This window comes from Cottoperca gobio, chromosome 18 (genome assembly GCF_900634415.1).
Source record: "Cottoperca gobio chromosome 18, fCotGob3.1, whole genome shotgun sequence".
In the NCBI taxonomy this organism is placed as follows: domain Eukaryota; kingdom Metazoa; phylum Chordata; class Actinopteri; order Perciformes; family Bovichtidae; genus Cottoperca; species Cottoperca gobio.
In genome coordinates, this window is record NC_041372.1 from 8,997,350 (window position 1) to 9,018,287 (window position 20,938).

A 20,938-nucleotide genomic window follows, 5' to 3' on the forward strand; every position below is an offset into this window, starting at 1 on the left:
TGATATTCGTCATCTTCAACGCAGCTTTTACAGTTTTACGAGTGTTTCACCAATGGTGTGTGGTTTGCCCTGCTTTGCGATCAGGTACGCAACTTCGTACGATGCTGTGAGGATCGGTTTGTCGATGGGTACAAAGCCAAGAACAGGCAGAGTAGCCTTTTCATCGAATCTGGCTCTCTTGACCTTGAATTCAGCGAGCGTTGTGTTCTTGTATTTCCCATCTCCATGCAGCTTTAGGAAGTGTTCCTTTAGTTTTGCCGGTGCTAGACTAGAATTGCTCAACTTGGCATTGCAAATCAGGCATTGAGGACACTGACTCCCATCACGTACCTTTATACACGTGAATCCATATTGTACGTATTCGTCCACCCACTTTCTTTTTTTGCTCGACATAGTAAGTATGAAGGGATTGAAACGACACGTTGCACAAGTGAAACTTTGGATTACCGTAACTACGTCATGGTTTGCGCTATTCAATGGTTTCCTGAAAACTGAGACTCTGCGCTTTACAGCAAATATTGATTCATTATGGTAACTTCACTTACGGCTCTCCCGGAAGCCCGCGAAACAGCGCCTTTGTTTTGAGCGAATACACATACACAGCGCTGGAGAAACACAGACAACACAGCGGAGAAATGGAGCCGGAAAACAGCGGATTTAATTCAAATGGAAGCGGTATTTTTACTAAGCAACTAAATATTTGTAATCTAGACCCCTGCTGAACCCCTGAGAGTGACTCGAACCCACCTTAAGAACCACTGCTTTAGAGGGTTCTCACAGATGATCTATGTGCATACTTATGAATGTATGCATGTGTGCAAATGGCTTAAAAGTTCTAAGCCTAATGATGACTGAGAAAACATTAGAGCAACATCATGTTTGGTTCATCCAGTTACCTTACCCATAGCCTTGCCCCTTTTCTCTGCCTCCAGTGTTACAAGTCCTCCAAAGACCACGCCCCCCAGATGGAGCTGACCTTGTCAGGGTGCAGCATCACTCACATCCCCAAAGACGGCAAGAAGAAAAAGCACGAACTAAAGATCCTCCACCAGGGGGCCGATGCGCTGGTGCTGGCTGTTCAGAGCAAAGAACAAGCCGAGGAGTGGCTTAAGGTAACGCAATGAACCCCAAAACCACTATTACATACTTTCCACTTTTCCTACCAAATAGCATTAATGCAGGAAAAACAGCAGTCTGATGAGAGATGTGGTTGCATGCTGCTTAATAGGACAGTGCTCAAACAGACAGTTCATTATTTAACATGGTAATGCTTAATTTAAAAAACTATTTGAACACATGACAAAAAATCTGCACTCAAGGTTGACTTGCTTGGTCTTTATCAAATCAAATGTATTTATATAGCCCAATATCACAAATTATACATTTGTCTCAGTGTGTTTTACAGACTGTACAGGTTACGACACCCTTTGTCCTTAGACCCTCGCATCGCACAAGGAAAAACTTCCTAAAAGAAACCCCATAATTAAAAGGGGAAAAATGTAAGAAACCTTAGGGAGAGCAACTGAGGAGGGATCCCTCTCCCAGGACAGACAGACGTGCAATAGATGTCGTGTGTACAGGATAAACAACATAGTACAAATACAACATTTGACAGAAATGATGTTGTGTTGAAAAAGAGAAAGTATGGATGAATTCAGGAAAATGTCAAAAAGGCTTCCCGGTGTCCAGCAGGACCAGGGCAGCAGATAAATGTTTGACAGTGTACCTGAACCTTTAACCTCTTAGGAAGTGGGCGAATTTACCCGAAAATACCCAAAAACGACATACCCAAAGTAAATTGAAAGCTGCTCTTCAACCATTTGCAACAGCTGCATGATGATTTGGTCTCATTCAAAAGATAACTTTCTTATTGTTCTTGCGAAACAGTGAAGAATCACTCCAAGTGCTTCTGGCACTGAGTAATAGTGGTCTGAATATACTGAATTTAAAGAAAATACACACGTTTTGCTGTTGAAAAAGATGTCTGAAGATGGGTATAGCTGGTAGTCCAGAGCTGAAATACACAATAGAACATAGAAGTGTTATCAAGTTCACCACCCAATTTCAGATAAGAAGGAATAAAAACTTAACTAATTAGACAGGTTTGTCTAAGAGTAACACCAGGCGTTCCCAAACTGTACCATTTGGAGACCCCAAAAGGACCTTTGATAACCATGGTCACATACCTTGGAGTAAGAAGTCCATAACCTTTTAACACTTCAACGTACAGGCATAATCTTAAGCTCTACTGAAAGGTGACACTCAGGGCTATCCTAACATATACCCATATTAACTGTATGGACACAGAGAAAGTGAAGTATGAACAAATATTTTGTGTTTTATTGAATATATAAACACAGCAAATGTGAAAAATTAACAAAAACTATTTACAAAGTGAACATTCCTAGTTTGTGTAGTGTGACAACCTATATAGTGTTGTTTTCAACATGCCAGGCATTGTAGCAGTCCCGCCCCGCTACAAAGCACAAAGCCACATCACAGGAGGCACACTTCACTGGCGTTTTTGCGCAACACCGCCTGCACTTCAGCCGTCCAGCCGTGCTGTTCCCAGTGATGTGCACTGGCATGTGATGTTGACTGGGTGGAGGAGGCGACGGTACGGGTCTGGCTGTGATTTTGATTTTGCTTGCTAGTTTGAGGAGCTGATTGTACCGCTGTTGTGATTTTCATCTCCATATTAAAATAGACGAGATTCTAAGCTTTCCAAAAATATAAAAGTTTTTTTTTTTTTTTTTTAATTAAAAAATGTCCATGTACAGGCACAATAAAACACCTGCTGGGCACGCACATTCTAAGAACCAACATGGATGAGAAGCCCTAAAAAGTGCTGAACATTTACAGTTTTGTGACAACTGAACAGACTTTATTTGCTGATGTGACATTTACAGTCAAAAGTGGAGTCTGTTTTGTCAAGTTCTTAAATTATTTTTAAGTTAACCATTAAGACCCATTTAACCATAGAGAGTGGTGTTAACATAACCTGGTTAGATTGTTGGACATTTTAGTTACTTTTAATTATTTCTAAACAGCTTAATAGTTCTGAGACAATATTAATATTCTTAGTTCTAATTGGTTAAATCTCATTCAGTGGTGTTGTAAACTAGAAGAATTCATAGTTTTCATGTGATTTCCCAGCCCTAGGGGAACGTTCTCCTGGCCAGCGGGCAGTGACAGTGTTGCTTTTACCACACTGTTAACACACTGTGTGTGTGATTTTTCGTTTATACTCGGTACAAACGTTATTTGCCGTGTCTGCAGCGCTGAGCGCTTCATTCTAAAATGGCGACCGGCCTCTAAGCGTTCGATTGGTGATCTAAACATTTGTGGGTTGTAAAAGATGAACATTTGTCAGGCTTATATTGTTGCTCTATGGACTTCATATTGTTAGCCTTCCTGGTCACGTGACTGAAAACTATGACTGCATCACGTTTTTTGTACATTACTCAAAAGTCACTAATTTAACCATAGTGGTACTTGACACTTAGCCAGTTTCTTAATCATTCGGTTAAGTTCCTGGGATCGGCCTGAAAGTTTAATTTCAGATGTTGTTCGGATGAGGTCAAATTAGATGCACTGTAACTTACATTTTGCTGCTTGTATCAAATAATAAAGGGTGTAGCTCTCAGCATGAGAATAGCTTGGCTTTTGTTCTTCAGGTTGGGCCTTTTCCTGATATTGTATGACTCGGTGGTTTGTAATGAACTGGTGGTTCTGCTGGTTTCTCTAGGATGTGAAGATGTTTGGTTTGTAGTTTTCCTCTGAGCCCACTCTTTCTATCACACTTTTCTCTGCTTCTCTCACCCCCGTCTTCTTTTTCACTCCCTGATCTTTCCCTCTGTCTGCTCGACAAGTCTGCAAAACAAACCCACCCTCCCACCAGCTCTGGTGTATTTTGCTTTTCAACCCCTGTGTCCATTTGTTGTGAGCTGGGTGCCAGCACCTCTGGACTCTTTCAATCTCAATCATAGGAGTTTTTAGATTTAAAAGAAACCCAACAACCCCCTCTTCCTCCTCACATCTGCTCCTCTTCCCTCTCATGATAATCTCCTGAAATTCCTTATTTGTCCTTGACTATGTGCTATTTTAAGAGCCATTTGTGCAATGGTGTTTTTTGTAATCATTTGTGTCTGATGGCCTCTGCCAACTCAGTCTGCAGTTTTAGCAACAGGATGTTGGACTCGCACTTTGATACACATTTTTTTATTTTAATTACTCACAAGGGTCTTTAAAAAAAAAAATCAATAAAATGTGGCGCAAGTTTGCCTCTCAAAACCAATGATGGAAACACTTTATTATTGGCATTGTTATGGAAACACCTTATTATTGGCATTGTTTGCGTTTGTCTTTCTCTCATTTCAACTATTGCTATTATTATTGTTATTACTGTCAACAAACAGTTTGTGTTTTCTTTCTTGATTCAATTGTTTGTTCCACATGGTAATTAGCAGTTGTTTATTTATTAGTAACCTGGTCGGGGCAGAGGTATCTGCAACCAGAGTCATGAAAATATACAGCGACGGCAGTCCGTTTTTTCAGGGTGTGTGTAGTAGCGTGTCTTTGTGTCTGTGTTTGACACAGATATTGTGTTGCTAGGACCACTGGGTTTTTTAGTAGTCACACCATAATTCATTATTCTCCTCACTTTTTCTTGTCTCTTAAAATGTTTTTCTCCAGCTTTTACATTTTTTATCTCCCTCTCCACAATGTATCTTCTACCCAGAGGCATACAACTTCAATAATAGTAATTTTTCATTCCTTATTACCGAATAATGGAAAAAAAACATTCTTACGTAGTTGCCCACACTTGTTGAATGTAAACCCAATTGCTCATGACAAAAGTGAAGCCACGTGAAATCGCATTTAGTAAATGTAGATGAGGGACTGAAAGAAGAGTTGGTAAAGAGTGAGGAGTAAAGAGCGGGAAGATGAAGCAAGGTGAAGAAAAAGAAGGAAAAAGACAGTAATGAAAGGAAGAGAAGAAAGAAGTGGGAAGGGAAAGCTGAGATAGCCTGCTAGTTACAGTAATGATTCTCCCAGACGTCTGCTAATGATGTGTTTATTGAATACCTATGTCCATATTGTTTTATTCCTTCATTCTCCTAAACCTTACCAATCCTTTTTTTGAATATTGTACTGTATGCATTTATCTCCCTTCTTCTCCCTTTCCATCTTCTTTAACCTCATCTCCTTTTTTTTAATTTACTACAGTATGACTTAATTTTCTTTGTCTCTGACTGATGTAATATCTCCCCTCCTAACTTCTCTTTTCTTGTTTTTTTTCTGCACTAATTTTGGGGAAAGTAAGTTGTATGTTCATTGTTTGGTTTATCTGCTCAAGTGTGGTTTCAAACGCCTCTTCGGTGACCCCTAGTGCACCATTATTATCCAGTACATGTCCATCCTTTATTTGTTACCAATCACGGTATTTATTTAATATTAATTGTTATAGGGACACATATATAGCAATAAACAATACCACATAGCGCAGCATTTATTGTCTAATGTCATTTCCAATGCCTGTCCCTTGTTGGACTTTTAAGATACACAAAAACTCAATAATAAAATGCATACAGTACAGCAGAAATCACAAACAACCATACATTAGTATTACAAAAATAACACACTCAAACACCATATAATTTATGACTACTTCACTGATCCCTCTATAAAATCAGTTTTAACTTTAAAATAATCCCACTCATGATCAATTTTTTAAGTTTTGTGGGTCAGGAGTTGTACATATTTATCCCCCAAACAGAAAAAGACATCTGTCCAAAGGAAGATTTCTACAAGGGGGACTTTACAGATCCTGATATATGCACGCTGAGCCAGAAACCCAGAGGGGTAACCACATGTCACTGAGCACTGTAGGATCCTGGTTATTCAGGTTTATTACGTAAGCCATGATGGACAGAATTCTTAGAAAAATAAACCAATAAAGATGCAATTACAATAACTCAAGAACGACCATCAGTTTTCATTCAAAGGCAAATGGTTCAAGCCCACAGAGCATGGAGAATGATTTTTGAGCATTCTTATGGAATTTATCAAAATAACCTCTAACAGAAAGCCATATTATTTGCAGTCACATGATTAAAGCTCTCAATATTGGTTGACTATAAAGACTGAATGAGTTTTTTGATGTTTTGCCAAATATATCTAAAATACTTTTTTAAACAATGCAGATTTGCTGTTACTGGAATACATTAAAGTTTTGTGTATATAGGCTTCAAGCTAATTTTATAGCATACACAATTTAAAATGTGGGGTCTTGGGACATGAATATGTATAATAACCACTTCAATGCCTCAAGCATGCAGCAGTAACTGTCAATCACCAGCCTATTTAATTGAAAATAGTGTTTCAGCACCCAAAGTCCCACTACCTCCTCAAGTTTGATTTGTAGTACATCATCAGACCTACGTAGCACCCTAGTCTGGCAAATTATCTTTCCAGTAGAAGATAGACATGATGTTGCAGTCTATTCCACTCTCCGGCCTCTGAGCTGCTCTCTGAGCCAAACCCATGGAGCCACAGTCCATCATTTCCCCCGCAAAACCCAATTATGCTTCCTCCAAGCCAAAACCAATGAGCTGAGGAGCTCTGCACGGCCATAGATGGTGTGTGTGTGTGTGTGTGTGTGTGTGTGTGTGTACTCTGCAAGCGCATGTGTGTCAGAGCTTGCATTAGCCGATTTGCGCACAAAGTGGTACGACTGAAATCGTATTTCCCCTTGCCCAACGCTCATCTACACACACTGCTGTCACCACCATACGCCTAGGATTGGCAGATCTGATGTTGGGTTGCCAGATCTGAAGTCCAACATGGTCACGCCAGTGCACACTGGCGCCCTGTCCAGAGCCCTGCAGATCTCATTCACCCCTGCTTATTGCATAAGGATTCCATAGACATTGTAAAACTCTGTGGTGTCTAATATGTGTAGCAGACACCCCACCCCTCCACCAACTCCTACCCTACATGCACACTCTCTACCTCATACTGCATGGTCTGTATTGCTTTATGATCCCTTGGCTGCCATTCAGTAGCATGATGGGATATGAGAGAGGAGGGAGTTCACCGTACATATGGCCTGCATTACCCCAGGCATGCTTTCCAGGCTGAAGAAATGAGCTGCTTAATTATGTGGCAACGGTGTGATGAAATATTTTAGTATCTTTAAATGAGGGTTCCACCCATGTATTCTGATCCAGGTTAGGACCTAACATTCCGCCGTTCCAGTTAGACACGCAAGTGTATATATTAAACTGGTGATCACGATGTGTACAAGTGGGGACTTTCCGTTTGTTTAATGTTAACGGTAGCCTGATTAGCTAATGCTGTATTTCTTTATGTTTTTCAGGTGATGAGAGAGGTGTGTATTAATGGATGTATAGACTTGGATGGAGCTGGATCTGGGTCACCAGTGCACAAACCCGAACTGGAAAAGGTAAACACACCCATCCACTGAAGTGCTGTAATCTTATGTTTCCCATAAATGGCTATTTCTGTAGTAGGATTTGGTTCCGATAGCTGATTCAATGTTGGCAGTATTTTATCCTTTTTCCCCCCATTCTTTTTATTAGCAAAAAGCAATTAAATAAAGCAGTAATTATATAACGCAGCCATAACAATGTAATTAGACTGCTATGTGTATTAAATACTTTTAGGAAAGTGCAGTTTTGTTCACTTTGTACCTTTTGTGCATCCATTCTCCTTCCTTACTGGCAGAAGGCATCATATGACAGACCAAGCTCCGATGGTGAAGCCACTCATGAGAACGGACACAGCGACTGCAAGGACCAAGGTAGGAGTCTACAGCAGCAATAACCACATAATCTGTAACATTTTCTTAGAAATTAACATCAGTTTTGTAGATTCTTCTTTTGATTATAGTTAACTTGAATGAGGAGTAGGACATTATCAATATTGTTTCTTGAATTATTTTCAATTGACCGCCAGAGGCAGTGCTTAACACTAGACATGCATGCGTGTGTGGATTATTATTATTTTGTTCACACCTCTCCTTTCCTCCGCTCTGTCTCTGACTGTAGGTGAGTGCGCACATGTGTTTGTGTGTCGGGAGCAAAGCCCCGCCCTTCGCGAAACAGAGCTCAAAATCTTCTGCGAGCCATATGGCTTCATCGAAAGAGCAATATATGGCTTGCGAGCCATTGGTTCCCGACCCCTGGGCTAACATGTTGGGACGCTAGTAGAAGCTTGCTATACAATGTACAGTGCCACTCAAAAGTTTGGACACACCTTTTCATTCTCATTGAATGAGAAGGTGTGTCCAAACATTTGTCTGATACTGTACATTCTTTTCTATAATTTGAATGTTCCATGGTTAGCAGAGTGCTCTCGCTCAGGCTGACTTGGTAGGATGCTAACAGAAGTAAGCTGCTACAGTATGCATGATTTGCCATTACTGTTGTTTTTCCTGGCAGTTAGTGGAGTGCTCTCGCTCAAACTAACTGATGGACCGCTACAGAAACTGTAGGCTGTACAGTTTATCCTATAGCCTAATATTTACTGTTTTTATAGTTAGCATAGTACACGCTAACTCACAACTGCACCAGTGAAGAAAGTGTCCTCACTCCCTTCTCACTGTACATACTGTTTACTGGCCTAGTTTGTCTACAAATTAGCAGAGTGCTCTCGCTCATGCTAACCCACGACTGTACCAGTGAAGAGAGCGTCCACGCTCCCCTCTCACTGCATATACTGCTTCCTGGCCTGTTTTTTCTTAGCAGTGCTCTCGCTCAAGACTGACATAGCAGCCCGCAGCAACTGGTGAGTTTTATCTGCTGCTGTCACTACATTTAGCTCTAAAATCTGTATGGCTCCTCTTCAACCGGAGGATGGCCATGCCCTTTGCCCTTCTTGTCTTGGCCTCGAGCATCTGAGGGAGGGCCTCTCAGAGGACCCGTGCATGGATTGTGCTGAGCAGATGACGCCAGCCCATCCTACCCATTCTAGGCGTTGCACCGCAGAGACTGTGGGTGCTCCAAGCTGTCTTCTAGGATGAACCTGTTAGCTGCTGAGCTGGCCCAGATGAAGTCACTCCTCAGAGCTGGTTCTCCATTCTGGTGCTGGTACAGAGAATGCTGCTGCACCCAATCCACCTATGGTCGGTTTGGTCCCAGAGGAGGATATTGTCTCAATGGCAGCTTTAGCAACTCAATTTAATGAGCAGGACGAGGAGGAGCCCTCCTGTGCCTCCGGGCCTGGCTCCTGTTCCTCAGCTCATTGCAAGTGGGCATTTGCATGGCACTGGTTCGCCTGCAGCTGGATGTATGGCAATCAGAATCCATGCCTGCTAGTGCTTTCTTCAGGCGCACTCCGGCACCCACCACCCACCACCTTTTCTATTCTACCCTCTGATAATATCCGAGGGAGTTGCATGCTTGCTGGAGAGACACTAGGTCTCTCTCCTGTCTTACATTGATGGCCGAACCCTGGCAGCTATGCAGGATGCGGCAAAATTCTGCCCTGACCAGCTATTAAGCCTGAAGCGAAATGCCATGTGCCCTCGACACCAATGTCGGATCACTGATAACCTGCTTTCTGATGCACGCGTGGGATGTATTGTTAACTCCCTCTCCCACCTCATGCTCGCCCTCTCATCCTCCTGCAACATGATGCTTTCAGCGCTTTCTCCACCACCCTCAGTGATGCTTCATTACAGGTATTTGCCATGATGTCAAGGGAGCTTGGGCACCTGATGTCTAATTTGGTTCAGACTCGCCACCAGGTTTGGCCAGCGCAGTCACCCTTGTCAGAGACATGTAGAAGGACCCTTCGTACTGTCCCAGTGGAACCAGGAGAGCTTTTCGGCAAAGCTGCCCTACTCAGCGGACTGTCCTAGTCAGACCAGACAGCAGTTCTCGAAATAGAACGAAAGTTACGGATGTAACTACGGTTATATAAATCCTGGATGACCGCCAGAGTTCTAAGTTACTCGGAATCTCGTGATTTCGCAAGAAGATTCTGTAGGACTCATCTAGTCGATGACACCGGAACTTAACCATTGACCGGGGTCATCCGAGGTCACACATGACTTTGTTTATATGAATACCCGACCTGCGCATGCGCAAGATGGAAAATATCCAGTGTTAAACACTGCCTCTGGCAGTCATCCAGGATTCATAGAACCGTGGTTACATCCGTAACTTTCGTTTTACTTGGCAATGCCGAAACAAAGAGATATGCGTGAAATAGTCTCTAATTGTATACTTTTTGTTTGCTCAGCAGGCAAAATTCCTTGGAGTGAAATTTAATTTTACTTGTCTGCTCAGTTATTTGGATTGTCGACTAAAATTTAACATTCTTACTTTTTTTCCTCTTAAATATTAGTTTGTTTTTCCAACATAATGTTTGAAACAGATTTCCCACTAGCAGTTAATTTTCCAAATCCAGTTGAGGTTTTATTGAGTCAGCACAGAGCTGTGATTCATGGACTTGGTTGTGTCATGTTTATGTATCATTGCTGTGAAACTATTGGGAATGTGAAATTGGATCAGCCACAAGCTCACAGATGAGCTTAATTTAATCATATAAAATTGTTGATTAGTTCTCCAGGGATGACCTGTAGAAAAGTATTCAACCATTATTCAGTATGTAGCAGTTATAAGTTATATAGTAATAAAGTAAAAAGCTCCATTGGCTCCACTACTTTACTGAAATGCTGCTGAGTGGGTATTGTTTACCTTGTTTCCGTATACTATAAATCTGGTCATTTCATCAATGCTATATGAGAGCCTATCTTTCTAAATACAAAAGCTTTTGGCTTCAGCTATTGCCTTTACCGGGATTAGTCATGGGCCAGGGTAAGGGCCATAAGTAAGGTTTGACTTGCCTTCACATTCTGTGTGATTGTATACTTTTTGTATTTTGAGTGCAGACATTTTCCTATTTAATTAAGGCAGTTGCCATGGTATTTATCACACCATACCAGTGAGGAAAAAGCGATGTGAAAAAAAAATGCTGGAATAGCAAACTGAATCTAATTCACCAATAAAGAGCTTTAGAACCCAAAAGGGTCTGATTAAATGGAATGCAACTGATTCTGAACTCATGATTGTTTATTGTAGAGCCTACAGTTGCTCTTTCTCTTCTTTTCTTATTCTTACAGTATTGCAAAAGCATCCACGCATAATTGAATCAACATAAATGAAAACCCTCTCTTAGTAATTTCAGATGTTTAGATAATGAGAGTAGAGCTCATTAAGTATGCAGGAGACCTTCAAGAAGGACATTACAGTGTTTTACTTATTTGCCCTTCATTTAAAGTTATTCTCTCTCCCTCTATAAGGAAAAGGCAAGAAGAACTCAAAGTCAGAGCAGAAGACTGGGACGGTGGGGAAGGGAGCAGGGAAGAAGATCACTAAGATCATCGGCCTGGGTAAGAAGAAGCCGTCCACAGATGAGCAGACCTCGTCAGCAGAAGAAGACGTACCCACATGTGGTAAGAGATTCAAGCAACAATAAACTGATTTGGAAATAAAGTAGTTCAACAGTACTGAGGATAACCAGTCTGTCATCAACCCTTTTCAGTATTCATCAATTCATGAAATATGTGTGAATGTACTACCCGAGTGTTGCTGAGTTATTTATCTGTTTCACCACAATGAAATACAGATACAATATACTGTATACGAAAATACAGAAGTGGTTTCTGTTTATTTTCTTCTTTTACTTGCAACTCCTATTCAAACAAAAACAACTGCCTCACATGAGACAACACGTAACAGTTACTCAAACTCAAAATGGTAAAACAAAAATCCTTTCAACATTCTTTCAGAGCATTTGACAGACCGAACTGTTTGAGACTCAATCCGCATGAGACAAAGTTAGAGAAGCGTGGTAAACTGAAATCTCACCATCTTGTTAATGTAGAAGATGTTAAGTTAACCGACAAAGTATTCATATGACTTCACTCCAAAGATAATGCGAACAATTCTGTATTTACCATATACAAACCTACATATTCTTGAAGCAAACGCACCTTTAGAGGCTACTCTAGAACTAAATCTTTGAAATAAAAAAGAACTTAAGAAGACAACAATGTCCTGTACAGGCTGTTGTGAAATACATGTGTGCCACCTGCTTTTGTCTTCCACATCACTCTTAGTATGTTTATGCATAACCTCCCTGGAACTTACTGCATTTGAATCCTGTTAGGAAAAGGTAGACTTGTAAAAAAATACATTGGACAGCTGAAAAAGCGGCAACCATAAATAGTATTATAAATGGGGTTGGATGGGGGTGAAAAAGTCAGTTTAGTTCTTTATGACTTTATTTTTCTCACTGTATTTGTTTTGCTCGATAGGCTACCTGAATGTGTTGTCCAATAATCGATGGAGGGAGCGCTGGTGCCGCCTGAAAGATAACCAGCTGCTCCTCCATAAGGACCGTGATGACCTAAAGAGCCACATTGCCTCGCTGCCCCTTCGAGGCTGCGAGGTCAGTCCCGGCCTCGATCACAAACACCCCTTTGCCTTCCGCCTGCTTCGTAACGGCCAGGAGGTTGCTGTACTGGAGGTGAGCTGTGTTCTAAGAATTCTGTTAACCATCAAATGCTCTATTTGATTCTGTTTATATTCCGTATTCTTTTGTTACATTCAGCTATTAGAACTCCATTGTCAACCATTAAATGAAGCAGAAATGCTGGGGAATAATTTAAAGCACTGGTGCAAGCGAACGCAATCATGTTTTCCTCTATATTCTTGTTGTTCTCATGTGGCAAAATGACTCCTCCACCCTCCAGTGATTTGTGTCTGTGTGTTTAATGGTGTTGGTGTATATGAACATCCTCCATTTGCCATTCTGTTTGTTTTGATTCTATTTTCTCACATAGTTTGCACGCCATCCTCTGCTAGACATTTGCTTCCATTTCTTTTCCCTGTAAAACCATATCATTACTAAGTTTTTGATAGATGGTCAAATGTGAGAAGTGGCCAGTTCCTGCAACAAACCAAAAGTGTTCTAGGTACAAACTGTCCCGCATTCTTATCAGAAAGTTATTTTAGGTCTTAATTTAACTTGAGGATGCAAGAAACAATAAGAATTTAACTCTTTCCTTTTCCACCAGGCCTCCTCCTCTGAGGAGATGGGTCGCTGGTTGGGGATTTTATTGGCTGAGACTGGCTCCACCACCGACCCAGCCACCCTGCACTACGACTATATCGATGTCGAGACCACCGCCAATGTCATTCAGCTGGCCAAGCAGTCCTTCTGGTGAGGGTCACACATTTTTTGTAATCCATTACATTTTATTTATATAGCCCTATATGACAAATGACAAATTTGCCTAAGGGGCCTTTACAATGTGTACACCATACGACACCTGCAACCAGTGGCGGGCCGTCAGGGCCAGCAAGGCCTTCTCTTATCAGATTTCGAGTTGGGGACACCGGGGCCAGCTAGCAGGCGTACGATAACGTCAGCACGTCCACGTCTTTTGATTGGACACGCACTATTGAGAGGCAGAGCTAGCAAACTGAACTTGAACGAGCCAATTTAGATTTCTACAAGCTGTTTTTTTTCAACCCACAATGGCTGAAGGAGGACAAGAGATCGATTTGGTCGCAGATATAATTACAACGCCATTTTCAAGACGAACTTTTCAAGAAAGCTAGACATTGTGAGAAGAGAACAGCCAACCCCGATGCTAGCGAGACTATCACAGGGTTTGTCCGCCACTTTCAAATCACTAACTACGAGCAGTACCCCTGGCTCACAGCCTCCGAGAGGCACTGCAAATTATACTGCTGGGAATGCCTGCTATTTACAACTGATCGATTTGGTGTTTGGAGCCACACAGGGTTTGGAAACTTGAGTTGTCTAATCAAGGCAGCGACGAGACACCAAAGCACGGCTGGGCACTTACAAGCAACGGTGCTTTTGAAAACCTTTGGACACCCGAGTGGATCTACAGCTCAACGAACAAGTGCGCAGGGAAACGGAGCCCCACAACGAAAGGGTGAACAAAAATAGGGAAATGCGGATTTATTGATTATAAATGCTTCGGAAATATTAATATAACTCTGTTGTACTTGACTATGTTAAGGTGATGCAACGCCCGGTTATACTGCGTTTCTGTCTAAATGTATAGTTAGAGCCATGGCGTCATAATGATGGTATTAAGAGGTGGAATAATTCAGGTAGGACTCTGTAGGACATCACTGAAGGCCTAGGTGGGAAATGCACAGCCCGCCACTGCCTGCAACATACAAGGAAAAACTTCCCAATAAACCCCTATTAACGGGGGAAAATGGATGAAACCTCTAGGAGAGAAACTGAGGAGGGATCCCTCTCCCAGGACAGACAGTCATGCAATAGATGCCGTGTGTACAGAATAAACAATAAACAACATATTAAAATTACAACATAGACCAGGGGTCGGGAACCTTTTTGGCTGGGAGAGCCATAAAAGCCAAATATTTTTTTTATGTATTTCCTTGAGAGCCATATAAATGTGAATGTAACTTTATGCGTGCATTTTTTAAGAATAACACGTCTCCGAGTACTAATAGCGGTATCAGTGTTTCATTGAACAGGTGCTCTTTTAGTAAATAAACTAAATTCTTACGTTATTTATGTCATTTATGTGCACGTGTCAGTGTTTACTGCACGGGGGTCAAACTCAAGGCAATTATATCCGACCAGCGAGAAAATATCATATGTCTGTCATAACTGGCCCGCCGGTTTTGGTAATTAAATCAATGCATGGCACAACCACGGGAAAAGACATTTGAGGAAGAATCTAAATGTGTGAATGAAATGAAAGTTTTTGGAAAGCAAAGGGAAACACACCACAGATCTCTGGGACGATGTGAGCCGGACTGTGTGTGTGACATAACGAAGCATCTCACTGTTAAACCTGCAGCTTCAGGGCCGTGTGATCACGGACATGTATGATGCCAAGCTGCCTGTGGGAGACTCGGATGCAGAAGGAAACTTTGGTCACTACGTGTTTCCAAACACTGACAAACATCTCCACCGCTGTGTTCCCGACAGCATTCTGCTGATCAACTGAGAGCATTTGCCGACTTTGCAGCATATTAAAACTGAACTGCTCAGCAATCCGTCTGCAGTTGACTTAAATATGTTCCATATCTTTTTGCACTTTATGTGTATCCTGTTCAATAAATGTGGACCATGTTTGTCCCTCGACGTAGTCCCAGTTTTTAATGTTGGCCCTCTGTGAATGAGTTTGACCCCCCCGGTCTACTGCTTGCTTTGCGCAGTTTCTCCTCTGCTCGGTTTCGCGACGGCGGAGCTCCGCCCCCTACACCCACACCTACACCTACACACACACACCTATACACATACACATACACACACACACACACACACCTATACACACACACACACACACACACACACGTGTGTGCGCTGTGCAGTCAGAGACAGAGCGGAGGAAAGGAGAGGGGAGATCTAAAATGACACAGTATAATTGTTTATTACTTGTTAATCATGTTAAAAAATGTCAGCTCAAAATTGTCTGCGAGCCATATCGCGTCATCAAAAGAGCCATATATGGCTCACGAGCCATAGGTTCCCGACCCCTGACATAGACAATCCATAAGACAAAAATGTCAACGTATATGATAAAGATCGATCCAGGAGTATGTCAAACACCCTCCTGGATCGATCTTTATCATATACATTATTGTTAGCCAACAATAATAACATGGCAATAACACAGCAACAGGTGCAAGCACGATTCATAATCCAGTAGCAATCATTAAACATAGCAACCTGCAAGACAAGATTCCTCATATCCACATATTTATATATTATTTCAGTATATATTATTTAATTTAATGTGCAGTATTTAAAATGTTATATTATGTTTTATCTTATTAGAATCTATATGTATACATTTTACTTATTCCTGCATTTTACTTACACCATTTATGTCTTTTGCACTATTCAATTTCTATATTTATTTTTTTATTTCTTAATTATACTGCCTGTTGTATTGTAGGAAGGAGCCTGGAACTTAGATTATTTAATAAAATCTTTAATCTTTGAAGAGACACAACTCTGGGGATGATGCCCTGGATGCCAGGTAACATGCATTTATGGGACATGAATGCATACAGATAGAGAGAGGAGCTGGGTGTAAGTCCCCCGATGGTCTAAACCTGTAGCAGCATAACCAGGGGCTTGGTTCATGGCAAGCCTGAGCCAGCCCAATCTATGAACTTTATCAAAGAGGAAAGTCTTAAACCTACTCTTAAATGTAGAGCAAGTGTCTGCCGACTGAACAAAATGCTACCGCTGATTATTATCTATGTACAGTGTATTTCAAGAAATGTCAATTATTTAGAGTGAATATATCTATTTTTTATATTTTTTTTCTCCTCACAGTTTCACCAGTAAGCGTGCTGTCTCTCCTAACCCGTACCTGGACAACCCAGTCAACAGCTATGCCTGCCCCACTGGCATGGCTCTGCACTATGATGATGTGCCTATTAACGGAACGGTAAGAGCACTTTTTAACATAAAGTTGGTTTATGTCATAAAAGTAATTAAGATACTTACGATAGTTAAGATTTTTAACTGTTTTTTGGTGCATCATATATTATCTTTAGAAATTATAAATCTTAATGTGTCATATAACAATATTAATGATATACCAATCTGTTAACATATTTACTTTAAGATTATGTACAAGTCAGTTCCAAAAAAGAAGTGAATTTGACAGTGTGGAGTGGAAGTTTGATGACATAAACTTTCTGAGAAAAAGAGCACAACAAAGGCCACATCATGTTCTGTCTAGATGAGTTGCATCAGCATCGGATTCAGCTTATGTTACAATAACTGATCTATCATCACAATGCATGTTTGCTTCATAGTAATTAATCAGAGAAGCTTGTTCTGGACCTACAGGACTGTCTCAGAAAATTAGAATATTGTGATAAAGTTCTTTATTTTCTGTAATGCAATTAAAAAAAACAAAAATGTCATACATTCTGGATTCATTACAAATCAACTGAAATATTGCAAGCCTTTTATTATTTTAATATTGCTGATTATGGCATACAGCTTAAGAAAACTCAAATATCCTATCTCTAAATATTAGAATATCATGAAAAAGTATACTAGTAGGGTGTTCAACGAATCACTTGAATCGTCTAATTAACTCGAAACACCTGCAAGGGTTTCCTGAGCCTTGAAAAACACTCAGCTTGGTTCAGTAAACTAAATCACAAGTATGGGGAAGACTGCTGATCTGACTGCTGTCCAGAGGACCATCATTGACACCCTCCATCAGGAGGGTAAGACACAAAAAGAAATGTCTCAAAGAGCAAGCTGTTCACAGAGTGCAGTTTCAAAGCACATCCACAAAAAGTCTGTTGGAAGGGGGAAATGTGGCAGGAAACGCTGCACAACCAAGAGAGATGACCGCAGCCTTAACAGCATTGTGAAGAAGAGTCGCTTCCAGAATTTGGGGGAGCTTCAAAGACAGTGGACTGAAGCTGGAGTCCAGGTATCAAAAGCCACTGTTCACAGACGTGTCCGGGAAATGGGCTACAATAGCTGTATTCCCATGGTCAAGCCACTTCTGAACTCAAGACAACGGAAGAAGCGTCTGACTTGGGCTATGGAAAAGAAGCACTGGACAGTTGCAGAGTGGTCCAAAGTCCTCTTTTCAGACGAAAGCAAGTTTTGTATTTCATTTGGAAGTCAAGGCGCCAGAGTCTGGAGAAAGGCTGGAGAGGAGCAAAATCCAAGTTGCTTGAAATCCAGTGTGAAGTTCCCACAGTCAGCGATGGTTTGGGGAGCCATGTCAGCTGCTGGTGTTGGTCCACTGTGTTTCATCAAGCCCAGAGTAAATGCAGCTGTGTACCAAGAGATTTTAGAGCACTACATGCTTCCGTCTGCTGAAAAGCTCTATGGAGATGAGGAATTCATTTTCCAGTATGATCTGGCACCTGCCCACAGTGCCAAAACCACCAGTAACTGGTGTACTGACCATGGCATTACTGTCCTCGATTGGCCTGCCAATTCCCCTGACCTGAACCCCATAGAGAATATGTGGGGTATTGTGAAGAAGAAGCTGAAAGACACCAGACCCAACAATGCTAATGAGCTAAAGGCCGCTATTGAAGCATCCTGGGCATCCATAACACCTCAGCAATGCCACAGGCTGATTGCCTCCATGCCACGCCGCATTGATGCAGTAATCCGTGCAAAAGGATTCCCAACCAAGTACTGAGTGCATTAATGGACATTTTCAAATGTTTGATTTTGTTTTGCTGTTATAAATCTTTTTTTTTTACTTGGTCTGAGGAACTATTCTAATTTTTTGAGATAGGATTTTTGAGTTTTCTTAAGCTGTAAGCCATAATCAGCAATATTAAAATAATAAAAGGCTTGCAATATTTCAGTTGATTTGTAATGAATCCAGAATGCATGACATTTTTGTTTTTTTAATTGCATTACAGAAAATAAAGAACTTTATCACAATATTCTAATTTTCTGAGACAGTCCTGTATGACCAGAAAACAGAGTTTTTTTTACAAGTTGAGGAAAAGTGAAGGAAAAAGGCATTGTCAGTCCCAGAAAATACTTCCTGGACCCACACAGGAAAGCAGACAGAGCTGCCAGTCAAAAAAATCACCTGTTAGACACATATTTTAACAATAGTGGCTCCATTGAGTAACATTTGCAAAAAGTTCTAAAAAAGATATGTTCAGCTGGACTCGGCTGACTAATGACCATACAGAAGGTCGGTTTACATCAGTTGTTTTAAATAAGAGCAGAGTCACAGCTTTGACTGTCTGCTTTTCAAAAACAAAGACTGAATACAGTGACTGCATACATTTGACCATACTAGTTGAAATTAGGTTAGAACAATTATATATCATAACAAAAATACCCTGCAAAATCATAATATTATCTTGAAGGAAAAAGCTGATCTATTTTAACCTAGCTTATTTACCATAAATGTGGCTATTTTGACTGAATCTTTGCAACGGAGGTGGTTAGTTTAAAGTTAGCATGATCCAGAGAGTCACAATGGCCACATATATGGGAAATGTGACATGATGAAATAAACTGGAATATTCCTTTAACACAATATTTTTCAAAGTGGTCCGTGAGCGACCGCTAGTGGTCTGTGAGTATATTGGTAAAATGTCACATTTGAAATGAATATATAATCATTTTAAAGTGTTTCTCAAACTGTTTAAAAATGACTAGTATAGACCTGAGTGTAGCATAGATGTAGCGTAGCTACGTAGGTTAGTTTTACGATCTTACGTCATAAATTATCTGCGCGGTCAATTTGAGCCGCAAAATGGATGATGGCTCAAGACAGGGTCAGTTAAAAGAAAATGAAATCAAAGATCTGACGCGACAGTGAAGGTGCATCGTCCTAATGCAGATGATTCACCAGCTACAAGTGGTTCAGCCGCAGCGACAACAAGTGGTTTTGTGTTACTGAGTCCCAGGAGAGCGGTTCGCCGTCCAACTACCACCCGGCTGAAAGCTGTGAAACTCGGCTTGAACGCGGAAAGTCCAGCGCTAAAGTGAAGAGAAAATATCACAGCGGCTACATCAAATCTGGATTGTTTTGGACTGGAGATGAAGGGGATCCCAATCCACACTGTGTTTTGTGCTACGAGTCGTTGGCGAACGAGGCTATGAAACCCGCCAAGCTCAAGCGACATTTTGAGAGTAAACACAAGGATTACTTTGGGAAACCTTCAGGATGTTTTGAGAGAAAACGTGATGAACTTAAGAAACACATGACGAAGGCGTCCTCACAGTTTGCATTTTGCGTATCTCTCAGTAGCAAACAATCTTGCTGTTGGTAAGTTGCGGCTCTGTACGGACATAAACTCAGTAATAAATGTAGTTTACGTTTCATATAATGTGTAAAATCTATCAGCATTTACCGTTTAAATCGCATATGAACGCATAGAATCCGTAGTTGTATTTGTATTGTTTATTTAATGTGTAAATGAGCGATATAGAGAAGGTCACATAAAGCTGCCATTATTAGGCTGTCATTTGTAATATACTGTTGGAGTGGTAAGCCGGCCTATTGTTTTTGGATATTTGGGGAGTTAGGTGGTCCGTGAGTGTTTTTTTACTGCTTTAACACCATATCTCCCACCGCAATATGATTTGTTACATGTTAAAATTACACATTTTATATGATATCATATATTACAATGACCCTTGCTATGTCAAAATAGTGTAACTAGCTTTATACTGCTATCATCTCTCCTTTGATATTTCCTTCCTGTTATATATTATGTCTCTTCTCCTCTCTCCTCAATTCTCCTCACATCTCTCCTCTCTTCTCATCTCTCCTCTCCTCTCTTCTCATCTCTCCTCTCCTCCTCTCTTCTCTCTGCTTGCTTGCATGCTAACCCAAGGACCCAGAGGTGCAGTACTCCAGTCCCAGCACAGGGAAGCGCCAGCTGAAGGAGGAGGTGCACTATGAGAACTCTGACCTCTATGAGAACATGCCCTCGCCCAAGCTGGACACTCGCTATACTATGAAGCCTTCCTCTTCTTCTACTTCATCTTCTTCCAGTCGCTACAAAACCCCTGTTTCTAAAATCTCTTCTAAGTTCCTCACTGCTGATACTAAAACTAAAGCCTCTGCTCAGGTGAATAACTCTCTGCTCCTTAACCCTTACTGTTTTCCTATAATTTAACAGTCTATAATTCACCATTTATTAATGTGTACTTTAAGTTTTTTTTTCTTGTCAACATCTAAATGTATAATTTAGAGTTAATGATTAGATTATGTTCAGTTATAATTTTTTTCTTTTTCCGATGTGTTAACTCATGGGAAATTGGATTTGTTGAAAAACAAAGTGTTCTTAAGGCCCTGTCACACATATCCGTATGACAGAAACGTATGCCGGCGCATACGAAATATCGGCAA

General features: G+C 41.0%; 1 protein-coding gene across 6 annotated transcripts in view; it reads left to right on the forward strand.

Moving 5' to 3' along the window:
• Window positions 1–20,938, forward strand: part of afap1 (actin filament associated protein 1) — a 77,062-nt gene that overhangs the window by 44,264 nt on the left and 11,860 nt on the right. For 4 of the 6 annotated variants that reach the window (XM_029454711.1, XM_029454712.1, XM_029454709.1 and 1 more), the window contains 8 exons: window positions 933–1,112; window positions 7,382–7,468; window positions 7,750–7,825; window positions 11,333–11,485; window positions 12,350–12,561; window positions 13,112–13,257; window positions 16,399–16,513; window positions 20,421–20,657. In XM_029454711.1, the coding sequence (XP_029310571.1) occupies window positions 933–1,112; window positions 7,382–7,468; window positions 7,750–7,825; window positions 11,333–11,485; window positions 12,350–12,561; window positions 13,112–13,257; window positions 16,399–16,513; window positions 20,421–20,657 (1,206 nt within the window). The remainder of the gene's footprint in view (window positions 1–932; window positions 1,113–7,381; window positions 7,469–7,749; window positions 7,826–11,332; window positions 11,486–12,349; window positions 12,562–13,111; window positions 13,258–16,398; window positions 16,514–20,420; window positions 20,658–20,938) is intronic. The other 2 variants (XM_029454713.1, XM_029454714.1) reach the window with 1 other exon arrangement.